At 34.8% G+C, this 19,933-nt stretch overlaps 1 protein-coding gene across 1 annotated transcript in view; it reads right to left on the reverse strand.

Moving 5' to 3' along the window:
* Positions 1-490: 490 nt before the first annotated feature.
* Positions 491-19,933, reverse strand: part of TMF1 (TATA element modulatory factor 1) — a 34,440-nt gene continuing 14,997 nt past the window's right edge. Inside the window, exons 6-17 of the mRNA XM_032867355.1 lie at positions 17,988-18,130; positions 17,596-17,762; positions 17,155-17,311; positions 13,145-13,237; positions 12,280-12,436; positions 8,202-8,394; positions 7,354-7,423; positions 7,020-7,112; positions 6,046-6,147; positions 5,371-5,523; positions 4,113-4,238; positions 491-2,380 (exon numbers count right to left, since the gene is read on the reverse strand). Coding sequence (XP_032723246.1) covers positions 2,237-2,380; positions 4,113-4,238; positions 5,371-5,523; positions 6,046-6,147; positions 7,020-7,112; positions 7,354-7,423; positions 8,202-8,394; positions 12,280-12,436; positions 13,145-13,237; positions 17,155-17,311; positions 17,596-17,762; positions 17,988-18,130 — 1,598 coding nt within the window. The 3' untranslated portion in view covers positions 491-2,236. The remainder of the gene's footprint in view (positions 2,381-4,112; positions 4,239-5,370; positions 5,524-6,045; positions 6,148-7,019; positions 7,113-7,353; positions 7,424-8,201; positions 8,395-12,279; positions 12,437-13,144; positions 13,238-17,154; positions 17,312-17,595; positions 17,763-17,987; positions 18,131-19,933) is intronic.

Genomic DNA, 19,933 nt, shown 5'->3' on the forward strand with positions numbered 1-19,933 from the left:
GAGTCAATGGAAAAGAAAGAAATTGGTAGTCTCGATCTAGCTTCCCAAGAGTTGGAAAAACACCTTTAGTTTGTGCTCAGTTGTCTATATATCAACAAGGCTCACACCTCTTTTACTCTTTTTTTTTTATATTTCTGAAATTGTTATGACTTTTAGTATCTATTTTCTTTTCAAGAGAAATACCTGATTGCAAACTATTCTCTTAAACATTAAAATATAATTTTACAAAATATGGATAAAGAAGTTTTAATGACCAACAATAAAATACAGCAACTAATATCATAATAGGTATTCTGCCACTTAGTGGGGTTTTTTAAGAAACTTATTCACTACACCTTCTCAACTTATAAATGTATTGAGATCCAAGTGTGTAATAAAATCTATGTAAATATCCATTATTAATTTTTGGAAAAAGAACATATGGTAATATACAGCCAGAGCCCTAACTGCTTATCATTTTTAAGTTAAATAAATTGAAGACACTTTAGAATTATAAGTTGAATGGATTTTATTAATGTAAATAAGAATTAAGAAAAGAGAATGTTTAATATTATGAAATTGAAAAGTATAGGAGTTTTATTTCAATCTTTTTTCAACAACCTGAAGGTTTTATTTTCTCGCTAATGGATATTTTAAAAGAATAATTTTATAATTCCTGAACTTCTAGTTTCAAACACTTGATATTTTGCAACTTAACTTTCCTATATTTTCTAATTTTGTACATTTCTTATTGCTATCAGTCTTGTCATTCCTTGTCAGCCCCTGAATATTAAAAAAACAAAAACAAAAACAAAAATAAAAAAGTCCAAGCTGACAAAAAGCTATTACACTGCTTTTTACCACTAAAATACAGAAAATTAATTTTATGAATTTGGTTCACACTGAAAGACTATTTGTTACTGCTACAAATTAGAGATCCAATGACAGAAATACTGTCTGGAATAAAAAAGAACAAAAATGAGGTCACTTGAATTGCCCTGAAAAGCATTCTAAATTCTTCCACATGGCTTGCTTATAGTTATACTCCAAAGTTCTAGTGTTTAAAATTCAACTAAAAATTAAATGAGAGTTTTTATTTGCAAGTAAAGTCAGGTAATGACTTTCAGTAATAAGATCTATCAAAATATTTCACGAATTTAAAACAAGGCCCAGTTAACTTTTAAACAAAATAACACTAGGAAGAAAGCATAGCTATTTTTTTAAAGCTATCCCACACTATTTTTGTGTGTAAACTTTTGAGAAAAAATGATAAATTATACAGAATTGCAGAAGGCCAAATTTAAATTAACTCTGATAATTTCTCTATATTCTTATATTTTATAATATCAAATATTGATTTTTAATGTGCTGAAAAATAAGGCTTTATAAAATATTAACAATTAATTTTTAAGAGAAAATCATGGTATTATTTTATCACTTTTGATTCATTTTATAGGGAAGGGCAGTAAAACAATACCTCTTCAAAAATCACTCAAATGTCACTGATATCATCACAAAATCATTCTAAGTAAAACTGTTCCACTATCCAATCATGCCTATATAACTAAATGAATAGCTACAGCTTTCACCAGAGAGGTACCAAAATCTGTACATACTTAATTGTAGAATCTGGGTGAAAGAAATTCTCAGACCACAAAAGTTTTAAAGTTTAAATCATTCACCCTTTAAGCTTCAGACAGTGTGTGACTTCTACTTTAAAAGAAAAAAAAATTAGTTCAAAATTTAGTAACTGCAGTTTTAATCATTTTTTTTACTAGAACACTTAATGTCTATTTTCATGAAGTAGTAATTAGATATGTTGAAATGTGAAAGATTTCAAAGTTTCAATATGTTAATATAACTCTTTAAATGTCCTTAATATGTACAAACATATAAATTACAGATACAATTAATTATATATTTACAATACAACATGTGAACACTCTCTCCTTCCCTAACCATGTTGGTATGAGGAAAAGTAATCTCTGTGCTATTCAAGACAAAAAAACAAAAACAAAAACAAAAAACACTGATGCTTTAAAAAATAAATCTTTAAAGAATAGTTTCAAAAATAAAGTTCAAATATTGCACAAAATAATTTAACTGCAAATATTACTATATACTAGAAAACAATTTTTTTCAGTTCTTGAACTCTACAGTAAATTCCACTTTCTAATTCTATAAAAGAATTTATTGGAAGTCTACTTTTAGATATTAAATGTTTACATTCAGTTTATAGGAATGTAATTTTCAGAAGTTAACTGAGCCTTTGTCTTAAAAGTTCATCTATTTGAGTCTTATACATATTTTTTACATCTTCAAGATCTAATCGAAGTTCTTCTGCCTCTTCTGCTTTTTCTCCATACATCTGCAGAATAGTGTTGTACCTTTGATCCAAATCCTATAAAACATGTGTTCATAATTTTTAAAATTAACTCTATAAAACATCTTTAATATTATATTTATATTATAAATGAGTCAACAGTAAACACATTACAATCTAAATAAAAGTATCAAGTCATCTCATATAAAAATTAAATGATATTCCAATCTGCTGGAATAAATAGCAAGTAAAGGAATTAAAAAAAAAAAAACAACTTAAGCCAGATGGCTATCAATTTTCTCTCTCCACTCATCTACAATTATCCCTATATAAAGATCAATCTGTCTTTTTTCCTATTAACTTAAACACGTGTGATTAAAATTTTACTCTCTCTGGTTCATTGTGGTTTAAGTATTACCTGGCATTTACCCCACAGAAAAAGTTGAAAGAAAATATATTCTCATATATGGCTTAACAGTGACTCCTAATACCAAATATGCAAATTGTGATGATATATATAACATCAATGAACAAAATACTAATAAGATCATGTAAAAGAGAAGCATTATAAATGAGCCTTGGTCAAATAAAATCCAGTTATTTTCTTATTTTGGGGACAAGACATGATTATGAAAAATACTTTGTGTAGTGTGACAATCAAGAAGAAGGTTCTTCCTCTTACACTGTTGGTGGGAATGCAAGTTGGTACAGCCACTTTGGAAAACAGTGTGGAGATTCCTTAAGAAATTAAACACAGAGCTTCCCTATGACCCTGCAATTACACTACTGGGTATTTACCCCAAAGATACAGATGTAGTGAAAAGAAGGGCCACCTGTACCCTAATGTTCATAGCAGCAATGGCCACAGTCGCCAAACTGTGGAAAGAGCCAAGATGCCCTTCAACAGACAAATGGATAAAGAAAACATGGTCCATATATACAATGGAGTATTTTATGCCTCCATCAGAAAGGATGAATACCCAACTTTTATATCCACATGGACAGGACTGGAGGAGATCATGCTGAGTGAAATTGGTCAAGCAGAGAAAGTCAATTATCATATGGTTTCACTTACTTATGGAGCATAAGGAATAACAGAGAAGACACTTGGAGATGGACAGGAGAAGTGAGTTGGGGGAAATTGGAGGGGGAGACAAACCATGAGAGACTGTGGACTCTGAGAAACAAACTTAGGGTTTTGGAGAGGAGTGAGGTGAGGGGTTGGGTGAGCCTGGTGGTGGATATTAAGGAGGGCACGTACTGCATGGAACACTGGGTGTGGTGCATAAACAATGAATTTTGGAACACTGAAAAAAAATTAAATTTAATTTAAAAAATAAATAAATAAAGTCCATGTGGGATGAAAAAACTAAAACCAATAAATTGACACTTTCTAGAGAACACAAAATAAAAAAAAAGAAGGTTCTTGAATCTGCTTTTCTGAAATATTAATACCATTTTCAAAGAAATCATGAAAACTTGTGCATTTTATATAAACTAACAATATGAAATTTAATGTAACTGGATAAAAATACCTTGAACTCATCCTCTTTTTAAAGGATTTATTCATTTTGTAGAGAGAGAAAGAGAGAGCAAGTGTGCATGTAAACGAGCAGGGGGAGAGGCAGAGGGAGAGAGAGAATTCTGAAACAGAGTTCCTGCTGAGTGTAGAGCCTGACGTGGAGTCCGACAAGGGGCTCACACCCATGATCTTGAGATCATCCCCTGAGCTGAAATCGAGAGTCAACCACCTAACCAACGAAGCCATGAGGCAACCCCTTGGCCTCATCCTTAAATGAAGAATACTTACTCTTAGCTGAGTTCGAAGTTTGGGTATTTCTTTCACTTTCTCTTCGAGTTCATCATTTTGATTTGTTAATTTAACTAGCTCTTCAGCCATTATTGCGCGTGTTTTCTCTAGGTTGCCAATTTCTAGCTGAGAAACATTACCAGAAAGTAATTTAAATAAAAATATATCTTGTTTAATACTTCTACTAATATAAATATATTCAATATTATTTTGGGGGAAATAGTATATCAACATACAGCCATAAACTAACTTTTTCTTAAGGAAATGGCAAAAACAAGAGTTTCTGCTCTCCTCAGAAGTTACCGTTTATAGGGCAAAAAGAACTAGAGAAAATCCAATAGTCTGTTTGAAATACGCAGCCCTGTATTTTTCTCTAGAGAAACAACATATATTTCAGTCACTCTAAATTACTGCAGAAATTCAGAGAAATAAAAACATACTTTAATGCAGCACCGGCTGTGTGGGTCATACTGACAGAATCTACCAGCTCTACCCAAGAAGTTAATCTGGGCCCTCAAGTGCAGCACACTGGGCTACATGAACATAACACATATAAAGATTATTCTGATCTTATTTTCCAATTCAAAGACTTGTTCTTTAATAGAGTAGTATTCCAACTAACTAAAATTATATAATGAGAATAAAAGGAAAGATTTACCTCTCAGTATATAAAGTGCAACAATGAAAATATGTAAAATGTTCTAACATCTTATCATATTAAGTTTTTAAAAAACAAGGTAAAGTGGTAGGATGCTGCCTCCCTATTTGTGAGGCTTCCTTTCACATGCAGGATGTTCTAATTCTAACCTCTCTTATCTCCTTCACTCCTTCCTCAGAAAGGGAAGTGACTTATCTAAGTGGTAAATCTGGGAATAAAATGACTGTTCAGATCAGCAACTTCCTTTTTTTTTTAATGTTTGGGGAAAGGTGCCTGCCAAGAGTTCTCTGCTCCTAGATGCTTAAAAGTCTTAGCTGGAAGGCTACAACACACAGGGAGGTCCACTCCAGGCCCGCATCTGCTGTGATGGGGTAGGTAAGTCACCCTAACTCAGGCAGTCAGCAGGCTCATTTGGCTCTCATCTTTGGCTATTTTCTCCAACTTGTCTTTATCATTAATATATGTGATATATTTTAAACTTCACATGCCATATCTCACTTTATTTCCCAATTTGCTCAGAAGTGAGATGGAGATGTAGGGTGCTACTTACTGGGCCCCAAAATTTCATTTACTTCTGTAGCACATTTAATTTTTCCAAACCTGTAAATGAGTAATCTCTCCTTCCCTGAGTTTCAGCTGAGACTGCAGATTTTCAATAATGCTGGATCCTGCTCCCATTCTCACAGCATCGTAAAGATTGTTTCCATTAGCTGACACAGACAGGGGTCCGAAGGAGTGATCATGAGGCTCGTCCTACATTAAACAAACCACATTCAGTTATTCAGTTTTTATCAACTGAGTTCCACGGTAAGGTTCAAACAAAACGCTTCTGCTAATTCTTGTTTTAGAATGTCTGTGACTGGGGCACCTGGGTGGCTCAGTCATTAAGTGTCTGCCTTGGGCTCATCCCAGGGTCCTAGGATCAAGCCCCACTTCAGGCTCCCTGCTCAGCAAGAAGCCTGCTTCTCCCTCTCTCAATACCCTTGCTTGTGTTCCCTCTCTCTCACACACACACACACTCTCTCTCTCTCTCCCTGTCAAATAAATAAAGAAATAAATATATTTTTAAAAAATCTTAAAATAAAATGTCCATGACTTTCTCAAAGGCAAAAAATCATCTCTATTTCCTCAGTGCAATTAGCACTCCTTCGGGAACATACAGATGAATTGCCTATGGAATGGCAAGGTCATGGCTGACAGCCAAAAGCTACCTGCATATTTCCTTTAACATCATTGAGTTTAACAACTAGGTACATGTAAGAAACAAAATATCACCTGAGACAGAAAAGATGTCTGTAGCCCTGCCATATCAACTCCACTTATTGAACTCGAACGTGACATGGTGGGAGTGCTAGAAACAGAAAATGGCTTCCGTTCCTTAAGGAGTGAAAAAAACAGTCACATTAAAGACTAAAATGGTAAATTAAAAAAAGCAAGAAACTTTTCTAGGACAAATGACAACAAAGACTCATTCTCATTTCCTCATAAATGTTACAGAGAGGATTTCTAAAGTCTTATTTAAAGGCCCAATAGTAATTTAAAACTAATTTAAAACTGTAGACAGACTTGGCCAAATCATCTCAGGACCCATTTATATTACAACATAATTTATTTTTAATGGAATGAGAATGTTTTTATTCTAATAAGTATATGAACTAACTTCTCTATATTATATATTATATCATCAATTGAACCTAATTCTTTAGAGTAAGATTACTAATGAGTTTTATAAACCATCAAGTTTCTGGCTTACCCATTTTATTTTTAAGTATATAGTTTTAAAATTCCAAATGAATTCAAAAGGTAATTTCCATGTACACAGAAGCAGTTTTAATATAATATGCTAACTACCTAGTATACTCCAATCCTTCAAATACAGGAAACTCATTTTAGAAAAATTACCTTCCTTAACCAGAAATAAAGTAAATAAATCAGTTTTATTCCCAAGGTACCTAGAGGCCAAATGAAGTGCATTAGTTTCAGTGAACGACCACAAAATTCATTTAACATTGGGCAACAGATTCTATCATTCGAATCCTAGAAATCACAGATCTCTTTGGATAAACAACAAATTACTTTGGACCCAATCTGACAGGATACTGATTACAATACTAGAATTCATCACTCTATTGATTTTAGACATAAGAAATGATATTTACAAAGTATAGCTAAAATTACATAACAATGATTAATCACAACAGCTACTGCCTGGTTACACCAAAAACAAAAAAAAATCCAAAATTCAATACCTTTTCTTTTATTGCTTCTTGGTTGAAAACAGCTTTCTTCCTTTCCTGTTCAACTTTCATTTTCTCCATTTCTAACTGACTATTCAGTAGTATCTAATGGAGAGAGGTACAGTTAGATAATTTCTGTACTAAATCATCCTTCTAAGTCCATTCCAAAGTCAAGAACATAAAGTATGTATTCCTATTTGTTTTACTCCTAAAGACCAACTTCCGAAAGTAGTCACATTGCTCACTGCACCATGGCATCTTATTAGTTGGCTACCATCCCCAACCATTCTCTAGTGGAGAATTATCCCCTATCATTCTCTAGAGGCAACTGAACACTGGTAAATACCTTTTCTTTCCTTGTCTCTTCAAGTGTTCTTACGTATTCATCTTTTAGATTTTCTAATTCAACCTGGTACCTACAAAGATGATAGTACATGCTATTGAAAACTACTTTATTAACTCTTTAATAGACATTTCTACCATCAGCTTGATTTTCCAAATGTATTTACCAGATGACAGGGATTTTACACTCAGAAGCCAAGCTAGTACTTTTGTGCATTTTATTACATTGCTGCTCTGAGCTAGGATTTAATTTAAAAAGAGACTTTCTAAGAAGAATTTGAATACCACCATTCTGGAATAAGTTCAGATTCTACAAAAGCTTGTTAGGGAGTCCTATGAAAGTATTTGTATAGGTTCAAGTATTTTACTTCATAAATCACTTTTACTGGGCCATTTATTTTAAACTAAAATTTCTAAGGAAGAACTCAGGGAGTAATACCACACTAATCACAGCCTTAATAAAATTTCAGATAGATGGATTTTATAGCTTGTAGTTCCAAAGAACCCATACATTTATTTAGAAAGACTGGAACACTGCTAAGTGTTTTTGTAAAATACAAAATATAAAAATAACTCCAATGAGTAGTCTCCAAACTATTTTGTAGTTAGACTCCTTTGAAAAAAAAAACCCTATTAAAGTAATAAATTCTTTCCCTGGAAAATGCAAATACATACAGAACATGCCACACAATTTCACGAGCCTATATAAAGTTCAATAAATTCCCAAAGCATCCTGCTGTAACATCCTATTACTAAATTAATTATTATTAATTTAAACAGCATAACATATTTTTTTAAGTGCTTTAAGATGTCATAAAACTACCAAGAATAATACTCAACAAACATACTCACCTATTATTTTCATCCTCAAGTTTTCTTAGCTTATTTTTCTCTGATTCTAACTGGGCCTGAAATCTACTGTTTTCCTGTCTTAAGAGAGAATTCTGTGACTCCATGGAGGACATCTGAATTTTGTTGGCAAGGAGTTCTTCTGCAGCTGCACGTTCTCTTTCAACTGCTGCTGCTAACAAAGTCTGGGATTCACCTGATTGTAGGATAAAAAAGAAGAATCACATATACTTATACCCAAGATACCAAGTATATTCTGACTTCAAACAGTTAATGAATTCAAGTAGCCACAGAGGAATCTGTAACTGCTTATTGCCTAAGGCAGACTGCCTACATAGACAAAAGAACAAATCTTAACTTATAGATATGCTTTACTATTTTCCCTTATTTTAACTTGAATGTGGAGGCACATATTGAAAGAGTAATGGACTACAAATGGTGCTGGAGCAATTGGATATCCACAGTCAAAAAACAAAAAATCAGGGGCACCTGGGTAGCTCAGTGGGTTAAAGCTTCTGCCTTTGGCTCAGGTCATGATCCCAGGGTTCTGGGATAGAGCTCTGAATCGGGCTCTCTGCTCAGCAGGGAGCCTGCTCCCCTGCCCCGCCCCGCGCCTACTTGTGATCTCTGTCAAATAAATAAAATCTTTAAAAAAAAATCAAACTAAATTACAAAAATTTATATATATATATATTTATATACATATATATTACATATATAATTGTACACGAAAATTAACTCAAAATGGATCATAAACTTAAGTGTAAAACAAAACCATAAAAATTTTAGGAAAAAAAATAACACAAGAGAAATCTTCAGGATCTAGGAACAGGCAAAGAGTGCTTAGGTTTGACACCAAAGCAGAGCCAGAAAAAGAAAAACTGATAAACTGGACTTCTTCAAAATTTAAGCTTTTGTTTTTGTGGAACAGGATAAAAAGATAAGCTACAGACCTGGAGGAAAAAAATGCAAGCCACATTATCCATTGTCTAGAATATGTAAAGAAGTCTCAAAACTCACCAGTGAAAATAAAGAGAATCCAATTAGAAAACGGCCAAAAGACATGAAAAGGTGGGGTGCCTGGGTGGCTGAGTTTGTTAAGCATCTGCCTTTGGCTCTGGTCATGATCTCTGGGTCCTGGGATCAAGGCCCTCGTCAGCCTACCGACTCAGCAGGGAGCCTACTTCTCCCCTCCCTCTGCCCCTTCTTCCTGCTAGTGCATGCTCCCTCAAATAAATAAATAAAATCTTAAAAAAAAAAAAAAGACATGAAAAGGTATTTCACTGAAAAGAATATACAAACAGAAAGTAAGCACAAGAAATGATGTACAACGCGAGTCATTAGGGAAATACAAATGAAAATCACAGTAAGATATCACTACATGCCTGTCTGATTGACTAGATGAAAAAATAGACACAACACAAAATGCTGGCAAGGATGTGGAGAAACTAGATCACTGTCATACCTATTGCCACTTTGGAAAAACAGTTTGGCATTTTCCTAAAAACCTAAACATACAACTACCCTACAACTACCCACACAATCCAGCAACTGCACACTTAGGCATTTAGGTAGAGAAATGAAAACATGTTCACCCTAAAACCTATACAAGAATGTTCACAGTAGCTTTATCTGTACAGAAAAAATCTAGAATGAGCCCAGATATCATTCGTCAGGTAGATGGTTAAAGAAAATGTGGTATGCACATACCATGGAAACACACTCAGCAATGAAAAGACTAAATCACTGATACACACGGTAACTTAGATGAACCTCCAGGGAATTATGCTGAGAGAGAAAAAGTGAATCCAAAATTGTCACACAGTATATGCTTCTATTTATATAACATTTTGAAATTCCATAATTTTAGCTGGAAGACAGTTTAGTGGTTGCCAAAATCTGGCACACAAAAGGAGGGCCACGAAGGTGAGGTTCTAAAAGGACAACATAAAGGATCTTTGTGGTGTTGGAACAGTTCAACATCTTGAGTGGGTACATGAACCTACAAAAATGATAAAATTGTGAAGAACTTAATACAAACACACACACGCGCACAAATAAAGGCCACTACAACTAGGGAAATCTGAATAAAACTAGTACCTTGTATCTGTGTCAATACCCTGGCTATGATATTATACTATGATTTTGCAGTGTTAACATGTAGGGATATTGGGTACAGCATGCAAGGGACTACCTCTATTATATCTTATAACTGCATGTAAATCTGTAATTATCTCAATAAAAAATTCCAGTTAACAAAGATTAATGGATACAACTCTGAGATTTTTTTCCCACCAAAGTAGACCTAATTTCACTTTATATTGTTACATAATGTACTTGTACTCCTATTAAAAGCATTCTTTGGGGGGCACCTGGGTGGCTCAGTTGTTAAGTGTCTGCCTTTGACTCAGGTCATGATCCCAGCGTCCTGGGATCGAGCCCCACACTGGGCTCTCTGCTCAGCAGGAAGCCTGCTTCTCCCTCTCCCTCTCTCCCACTCCCTTGCTTGTGTTCACTCTCACTGTATCTCTCTCTGTGAAATGAATAAATAAAACCTTAAAACAACAAAAAAAAAAGCATTAGTTGGTATTTGTGTCCCATGGCTTTGCTTATATTCCAGCACAATACCACATATCCCTGAGAGGATGCAGATTCAGTTTAAAAATGACAATAACAGGTATCTAGTTTTCACTTACTGCTAAAAAATATTCATGTCAGAAGGTGTCATTTTCAGATGTCTGCTTTTCACAGCAAATGTCTCTTAATAACAAATGACAGACCTAAAATTTATTCCTATAAATTAAACAATATATAAAGATTCATCTAGTTCAGTGATTTTTTTAAGGAGATGAATCTTTTTCCAGATATAATCTCACATGAAACTCAAAAAATAAAAAAAGATTGAAAAGAAGGCACTAGTTTCATTAACACAGCATGGAGGGATATATCAAGCACCTTAATTACAGAGCTGCCCTCTCACCATGACATGGTCAGCAAAGACTGATACTAAGATAGTCCTAAGACATCTAAGGGATCACTGAATACTGTTTGAAAACCACTAATCTAGTTTACCCCTCATGATTTACAGGGACACCCATTAAGACCTGCTTTTATCACTGTACCATGGTCTCTCTCAAGTAACAGTTAGTTTTAGGCATAGAAAGGACACATGAATTCTTCATGAATTAGCTAGCTTCTGGGATATCTAATATATGTGTGTGTGTGTGTGTATGTATGTACACACACACACATATATATGCATATACTACTTATCTGTGCTTACATAAACAACTTGGAATAATTATTTTCTTAATAATAGTACATAAGGGCAACCTAAAGCATTTCTTTTTTTTTTAAGATTTTTTTTTTTTAATTTATTTGATGGACAGAGATCACAAGTAGGCAGAGAGGCAGACGGAGAGAGGAGGAAACAGGCTCTCTGGCGAGCAGAGAGCCCGATGTGGGGCTCGATCCCAGGACCCTGGGATCATGACCCGAGCCAAAGGCAGAGGCTTTAACCCACTGAGCCACCCAGGCGCCCCAACCTGAAGCATTTCTATAAAGAAGGATCTTAAGACTCCTCAGAATCTCACAGACCTGTACCCCTGGGGCAAATAATACATTATATGTAAATTTAAAAAAAATAAAGTCTCCTCAGAATCTGTCTAGCAGAGTTTGATCAGGATCCTCCTTAGACCTATCTCTGTTCTTGGAATTCTACCAAGGACTAGAATCATATCTGATCTCTACCTTCTTTTATATTGCAGACAAGCTAGAGAGGGGTCAGATGTAGCAAAAGACAAGGAAAAAAATGACTGCAATGGTCTGTAAATATGAAAGGATGACATGGAAGTATATGGGACAGATTTTGACACACTGTGCAAAAGGAAAACAAATGGTTTGAAAGGGTCAATTAGGATATTAGAAAATCAAAGTAAAAAAGGAGAAGAGGTCAAACTCTACAAGTTAGACATAAAGAGTAACTATCAAATCAAGTGGATTTTAATTTCATACCATTATTCTAATTCCATAAACAAGAGGAAAGAGCTTCTGCATTGACCTTAAGAACTAAAGCACTTACCAAGTCTATCGGAAAGATTCTTCTCTAACTTCTCCCACGATGATGTCTGGGACCCCAGAGTTGCTTGCAAATTTTCTATCTGTCGAAGCAACGGTCTTGTTGTTGATGAAACACTTTGACTCAGCTCTTGGTTTCGATTCTCTGCTTCCTGGAGTCTCTGAATCATGAAATTCTTAAGTCATTACCACTAACACCAATGAAAACTCTAAAAATACTAGCAAACAAACTTTATGAAAGATTTTTGGAAAGTATTACTTCACCAAGAGGAAATTGTTTTTTAATTACATTATTTTCTAATTATTCAATCCTTAAGGTAGTTAGAATGCATAACAGTGTCTAAATAAGTGCTTCTTTACAAAGCTTTTCTAATATAAAGATAGCTTTTGGTTACCTTACGGTAAAAAAGACTATCATCCAAACCTCCTAGCAGTTGCCTCATCATCCAAATATTTCTAAGTATTTACAGAAACAGAAAGATCAATCTGAGATGCATTTTCTCTCCCCTTCTCCATGCATGTTCACTGACTGAAAATTAATAGAGTATTGGTATAAAAACTGGAACTGATTATCTGCCCCATGGTAAGCAAAGACTGATACTAATAAACTGGCTATAACAAATGAAAAAAAAATACTAAAAATAAAACTGTCATTATAAAATTACTTTCTACGTAACAAAATTAAGGCTTTTCATGTTTATTTTTAAGGTGTCCACTCTGGTATTATTCATATAAGCTACAAAAATACAGCAAATGATAAACTATGGTAGGAATCCGCTCAATCCCATGATTATTATCTCCACTGGAGGGTTTTATTATTTCTAGGAAGACACATCGTGGATGTGTGTCTAGGAAAACTGCGACAGCACCTGCTGGAGTTCACCGATCTCATGGCGTAAATAATCCTCTTTTCTGGCAGCGGCCTGCTCTGCACGTTGCAGGGCCAGTCGAAGGTCTCCAACCTGCACAAAGAGAACCAATACGCTATCACAAACAACACAAAACATTACTTATGACTTCCTGACTACATTCTGTGTTATGCTGACCTACTGCTTATGTATAATACTTACACTATCCAGTGAGCTCTTACATATGATTATGACATGACCCATTCATCAAGCAGCTGTGAACTGTATGTATACTCAATAAATATATACTTAGAAAAGCACTGTTAGCACTGTCAGGCCAAAAAAAAAACAAACAAAAAAAAAAAACAAAAAAAGGCACATAAACTGGCACAGCCACTGCCATGCAATAGGAGGAGAGACAGTGCCTCTACAAATGTCTGCAACGTGAGGCGGAATGTGATAGCTATAAAAGCTAGCTGCTATACTCATACACTGCTGTAAATGTAAACTACTATAGTCTTTTTGCAAAACAATATGGCAATATGTTTAAACAATCATAAAACTTCTCACTTTCTTTCACCGGGTCATCTTGGTCTTGAGCATTTATTCAACAGAAGCAAATCTAAATATACAAAGATACTCACCTAACACTATTAGCTAGACTAGCAAAAACAGACAAAGTAAGAAATAGTGTAAATATCCATCAACAGTAATCTATTTTTGCAAATGTTGATACAGCATGAATATTCTCATTAAAAATTATGATGCATGTGAGACAGCTGGGTGATTCAGTCAGCTGAACATCTGACTCGATTTCAGCTCTGGGTTGGGATCTCAGGATCCTGAGATCAGCCCACTGTCCGGCTCCACACTCAGCAGGGGGTCTACTTCTCTCCCTCTCACTCATGCGTGCATGCACGCTCTCTCTTATAAAAAAAAATGAATAAATCTTTAAAAATAATTATGATGGATGTAAAGAATATGTAAAATTTTATAACTTAATCTTAAATGAGAAAGCTGTAAAATAATGATACCAATTATTTAAAAATACATACACAGAGATGAGGATAAGAAGTTAATACCCCAAACTGACATTACTTAGAAATGTGATGATTTTCCTCTTTTAAAGATTTTATTTATTTGAGAGAAAGAGCATGCACACAAGCAGGGAGGGGCAGAGGGAGAGGGAGAGAGAATCCCAAGGAGACTCCGCACAGGGCGCAAAGCCTGATATGGGGCTTGATCCCACGACCACGTAAGATCGTGACCTGAGCTGAATCCAAGAGTCAGATGTTTAACCCACTGAGGCAGCTAAGGCCCCTAAAAAGTGATGATTTATAAATGGTAGCCCCATGTGCTCTGTCTCTCATTCCCCCATTGTTTATTATTGTAGCATACTTTTAATATAAAATATTAAGATTTTATCCAACCTGGTGGTCAGAAACAAAAGGGGTACATTGACGTGATTTATAATAACAAAATACTGGAAACAGCCCAAATATCCATCAGTAGGAAATGACTGAATTAACAATGGTATAATAACAATATAACAACAGTATAAATAGTAACAGCAACGTATTACAAAACTGTGAAAAGAAATTCTGTAAAAAGCTCTAAGTTCTATTATGGAGTGAATGATCATCAGAATATTTAAAGAAAGTAAACTGTAAGATGGTATAAATATTAAATTATATTTTATGTAAGAACTATGAGGGAGATACAAATACATATGGGTATAAATGTATCTGCATATATATGTGAGGAGGTATATAATTAAGTGTATAGATTTATATACTTTCTTGCATTTACAAACTCTAATAAAATGGTTACTTATAAGCAAGGAAAGAGCATGGGGCAGCAAAGCTGGAAGCAAATTTTGTCTTAAAATATTGTTTTATAGCTCTCACTTTGGAATCATGTAAACATTTTACATATTTGTGTAAAATTAAATCAAAACTGCACTGGAGTCAATGAGGAGAGAATAGTCTTTTCAACAAATGGTACTGGGACAGCTGGATATCGATGTGCAGAAAACCTAAATGTGAGAGTTAAGACTATAAAATTCTTAGAAGGAAATAGGTAAAAACCTGCAAGACCTTAGATTAAGCAATGGGATCTTAAAATATGACACTCAAGGATAGGTAGCAAAAGAAAAAATAGGTAAGTTGGACTTCATCAGAATTTTTTAATTCGTACATCAAAGGACATTATTAAGAAAATAAAAGACAACCTAAAAAATGGGAAAAAGTATTTGCAAATCCTACACCCGATGGGAACCTAATGTGCAGAATACATAAAGATCTCTCATAATTAAACAATTTTTTAAAAGCCTGATTTACTGAAAAATAATCTGAGGGTTTTGAAGGGGCGGGGCGTGGGAGGTTGGGGGATCCAGGTGGTGGGTATTGGAGAGGGCACAGATTGCATGGAGCACTTGGTGTGGTGCAAAAATAATGAATACTATTACGCTGAAAAAATAAAAAATTTTAAAATAAATAAATAAATAAATAAATAAAAGCCTGATTTAAAAATGGACAAAGGATTTGAGTATTCAAATAAATTCCTCCAGGGGCGCCTGGGTGGCTCTGCCTTCAGCTCAGGTCATGATCCCAGGGTCCTGGGATCGAGCCCCACATCAGGGTCTCTGCTCGCCCGGGAGCCTGCTTCCTCCTCTCTCTCTCTGCCTGCCTCTCTGTCTGCTTGTGGTCTCTGTCAAATAAATAAATAAAATCTTAAACAAAACAAAACAAAAACAAAAACAAATAAATTCCTCTAAAGAAGATGCAATAATATATATACAGTCAGGGGCGCCTGGGTGGCTCAGTCAGTTAAGTGTCCAAATCTTGACTTCCACTCAGGTCATAATCTCAGAGTTGTGGGGTGAGCCCGCATTGGGCTCCTCACTCAGAGAGGAGTCTGCTGGAGATTCTCCCTCCCCCTCTCCCACCACGTCCCCATAAATAAAGAAATCTTAAAAAAAAAAAAAAAGATACATATGGCCAGTAAGCACATAAAAAGATGCACAACACCCTTAGTCATTAAGGAAATATAAACAAGCACACCACAAGCAGATACCAAATCACACCCACTAAAAGGGCTATATAATAAAAAATAAAAATAAAAAAGACAATACCAAATACTGGCAAGAGAAAGACCATCATATATTCCTGATGGGAATATAAAATGGTGCAATTGCTACAGGAAAGTTTGGCAGGTCCTCAAAAAATTATATATAGAGTAACCATATTGACCCAAGAATATATGTCTAGAAGAACTTAAAATAAATGTTCACACAGAAACTTGTAAATGAATGTTATAATTGTGTTATAGCACCATTAATCATAATAATCAAAAAGTGAAAACAACCCCAAATATCTATCAACTGATCATTTTATAAGAAAAAGCCTGACAAATTTCAGTTTTGCTCCTCTATCTGAACTACATGGACTCCTACAGATGTTGTGAATAAGCTCAGGACTTCTATGGATTCTCCTAAAATTATAAGCAACCCTTAGTATTTATCTCCGTATGTGCAATAACACAATCTTTGCCTTTCATAATATTCTTAAGTTAGTCTGAAAAGTAAAAAGAAAAACAACAAACCAATACTAGTACAATGTAAGCATCACTTTAACAACAGTTCAAAAACCACACAATTAAGATTGACACAATCAAGTACTCTTAGAAAAGTGTCCAATAAGGGGTGCCTGGGTGGTTCAGTGGGTTAAGCCTCTGTCTTCGGCTCAGGTCATGATCTCAGGGTCCTGGGATAGAGCCCCGTATCAGGCTCTCTGCTCAGCGGGGAGCCTGCTTCCCCCTCTCTCTGCCTGCCTCTCTGCCTACTTGTGATCTCTCTCTGTCAAATAAATAAGTAAAATATTAAAAAAAAAGAAAGAAAAGTGTCCAATAAGATTAGAAAGGAAATTTAGCACATGTACCTACATAAAATTTGATTCAAGTAACTAATGTACTCTTTAATTTGCAAAAGCACAAAGTTTTTAAAGACTAATGTAACTCTATCTATTGCTTACTTGAATTGCTAATGTTTCTTGCTGCTGACGGGCTTCTTCTTGGGCCTTCTCTAGCGCAGTAGAAAGTTCTTCTTTAGCTTTCATTTCACGACTTAGAGCAGCTTCCTGGGCTTCACTATCCTTTGCAGCATTGGCTTTGTGGAGATCAGTAAGTTCCCTTAAAAGATTAGATTGATAATTTCTATTTAAAATAGTTAATTACACAGCCACATTAGTAAAGTTTGCATGTGGATTTCCGTAAGTTACACAACGAGGGAAAGTTCACCATATAATAAACACTGACTACGGTAACGACTCTCTTTTGAACTTGCTTTGACTAGTCACAAGTTCATATACACCTAAGTTCATAAATATTGTTAGTGATTAGATAACAGAAAATGTGTTTTTCAATATCCAATTTTGATCATTTTAAATGGGTTGCATATTTGTTCATTTTCTTACTTGTATGCACTATCCAGAGCAGCCTGAATACTTCGGTTCTTTTCCTCAAGTTCATCCATGTCTACCTGAAGTCGGCCAAGATCTTTCTCTTGGCGTTCCACCACAGAATTTAGTTTCTTAATGTTTTCTCTATGTTGTTTCTCAACTTCTTCTTTGCCATCAAGGACCTATATTATAAAAATACACAAAAGTATTTTTCAATAAATAACACCACGGTAAATAATTTTTTTCAGGAATCTTAAGTGTTACAATAATTTTAACACTCACTTATTAAATCGCTTGACAAATTCTTCCCACATAATATACCCTGATAAATTATTCTAAATGTCTTATAAACCATGGCCATTGTTCAGGAAGTAATAATATATATTTAGAAAATGATTAACATTCACCTGTTTTAAATGTTGCAAATCTTCTTCTAGGTCTTTAACTTTTTTGTTCAGCTTTGCAATAATATTTTCATTTTCTTTGTCTTTAGCTCTTAATTTCTTAATAATGTTAGAATTATGCAGTTGCTGTTTTGAAAGTTTTTCTCCTGGCAATGGCAAAAAAATAAATAAATTTAAACAATGACTCCTTAAGAATCTGGAGAGAACGTTTTATCTAACCAGTGAAATAAAATGATAGAGTATTTTTAAAATCACAAAATCATAACCACAAATGTTAAACTGATTTGGACAAGAACCATCCATGAATGCCAAAATTACTAGGTAGGGGGCGCCTGGGTGGCTCAATGGGTTAAGCCTCTGTCTTCGGCTCAGGTCATGATTTCAGGGTCCTGAGATCAAGCCCCACATTGGGCTCTCTGCTTGGCGGGGAGCCTGCTTCTCCCTCTCTCTCTGCCTGCCTCTCTGCCTACTTGTGATCTGTCAAAATAAAAATAAATAAATAAATTAATTAATTAATTAAAATTACTAGGTAGAAGGATGGTAGGTAATAGGATATTTACACCTTAAAAAAATCATTCACACCTTAAAAAATCATTCCCACATACTACTTATGGCTTATGAAAAGAAAAATGTGCTTGAAAATGTTGAAAAATGGAGAAATCTGGCTGTCACCACCTTAACCAAACATTCAGTTCTGGCATCACCCATCGTTGTATATTATGCATCTACTGATATAATGGAGAGGTGGGTACACAGTATCAGCAATGATATTTCTTACTAGAAATTTGATCTGAATCTAATCATGAAGAAAGGTATAAACTCCTGAACATGGGGAATATGTAGGACAACTGGCCTGGACTCTACAAAGCCTTCAATGTCATTAAGACAGAGCCATCCTAGATTGGTGGAAGACTAAAAGGACATAATGGTCAAGTGCAATATGCAAACTTTGTCTAGATCTTGGGGCAGGACAAATGACCAGGTATAAAAGTCATTTTTTTTAAGATTATTTATTTATTTATTTGACAGAGAGAGAAATCACAAGCAGGCAGAAGTAGGCAGAGAGGCAGCCAGAGAGAAGGGAGAAGCAGGCTCCCTGCTGAGCAGAGAGCCTGATGTGGGGCTCGATCCCAGGACTCTGGGACCATGACCTGAGCCGAAGGCAGAGGCTTAACGCACTGAGCCACCCAGGCGTCCCATAAAAGTCATTTTTAAAGACCATGGAGATAAATAATGAAATACCTGCTGGAGTATACTTCTGAATTAATACTGATTTTCTTAGGTATGATTATGATATCATGCTTGTGAAGCAAAATGTACTTGCTTTTGGGAGATGGAGACTCATAAATTTAGGAGTGGACTATAGATTAACTGCAGTATCTACCAAAATTCCAATGACATATTTCACAAAAATTTTTAAAAATCCTAAAATTCATGTGGAACCACAGAATACCTCAAACAACCAAAGCTACCCTTAGCAAGAACAAAACTGAAAGTATCACACGTTCTCATTTTAAAACATGCTATAAAGCTGCAATAATCCAAACAGCATGGTACTGGCACAAAAACATACAGATCAGTGAAACAAAGTAGAGAGCCTTGAAAACCCACACAAAATTTAGAAATAAATTTACAGCCAACTAATCTTCAACAAAAATGCCAAGAACACATAATGGGAAAAGGACAGTCTCATCAATAAACAGTACGGTGAAAACTAGATGATCATATGCAGAATGAGATTAGACCCTATCACACACCAAATACAAAAGTCAACTCAAAACAGATTAAGGACTTAACATACCTGAAACTGTAAAATTACTAGAAGAAAACAAAGGGAAAAAACCTTCTGTCACTGGTCTTGGCAATGATTTTTTGGGGTATGATCCCAAAAGCACAAGCTTTTACAAAAGTAAAAATAGACAACTGGGATTGCATCAAACTAAAAACAT

Source organism: Lontra canadensis, unplaced genomic scaffold, assembly GCF_010015895.1.
Source record: "Lontra canadensis isolate GAN:19392208 unplaced genomic scaffold, GSC_riverotter_1.0 scaffold34, whole genome shotgun sequence".
NCBI lineage: Eukaryota > Metazoa > Chordata > Mammalia > Carnivora > Mustelidae > Lontra > Lontra canadensis.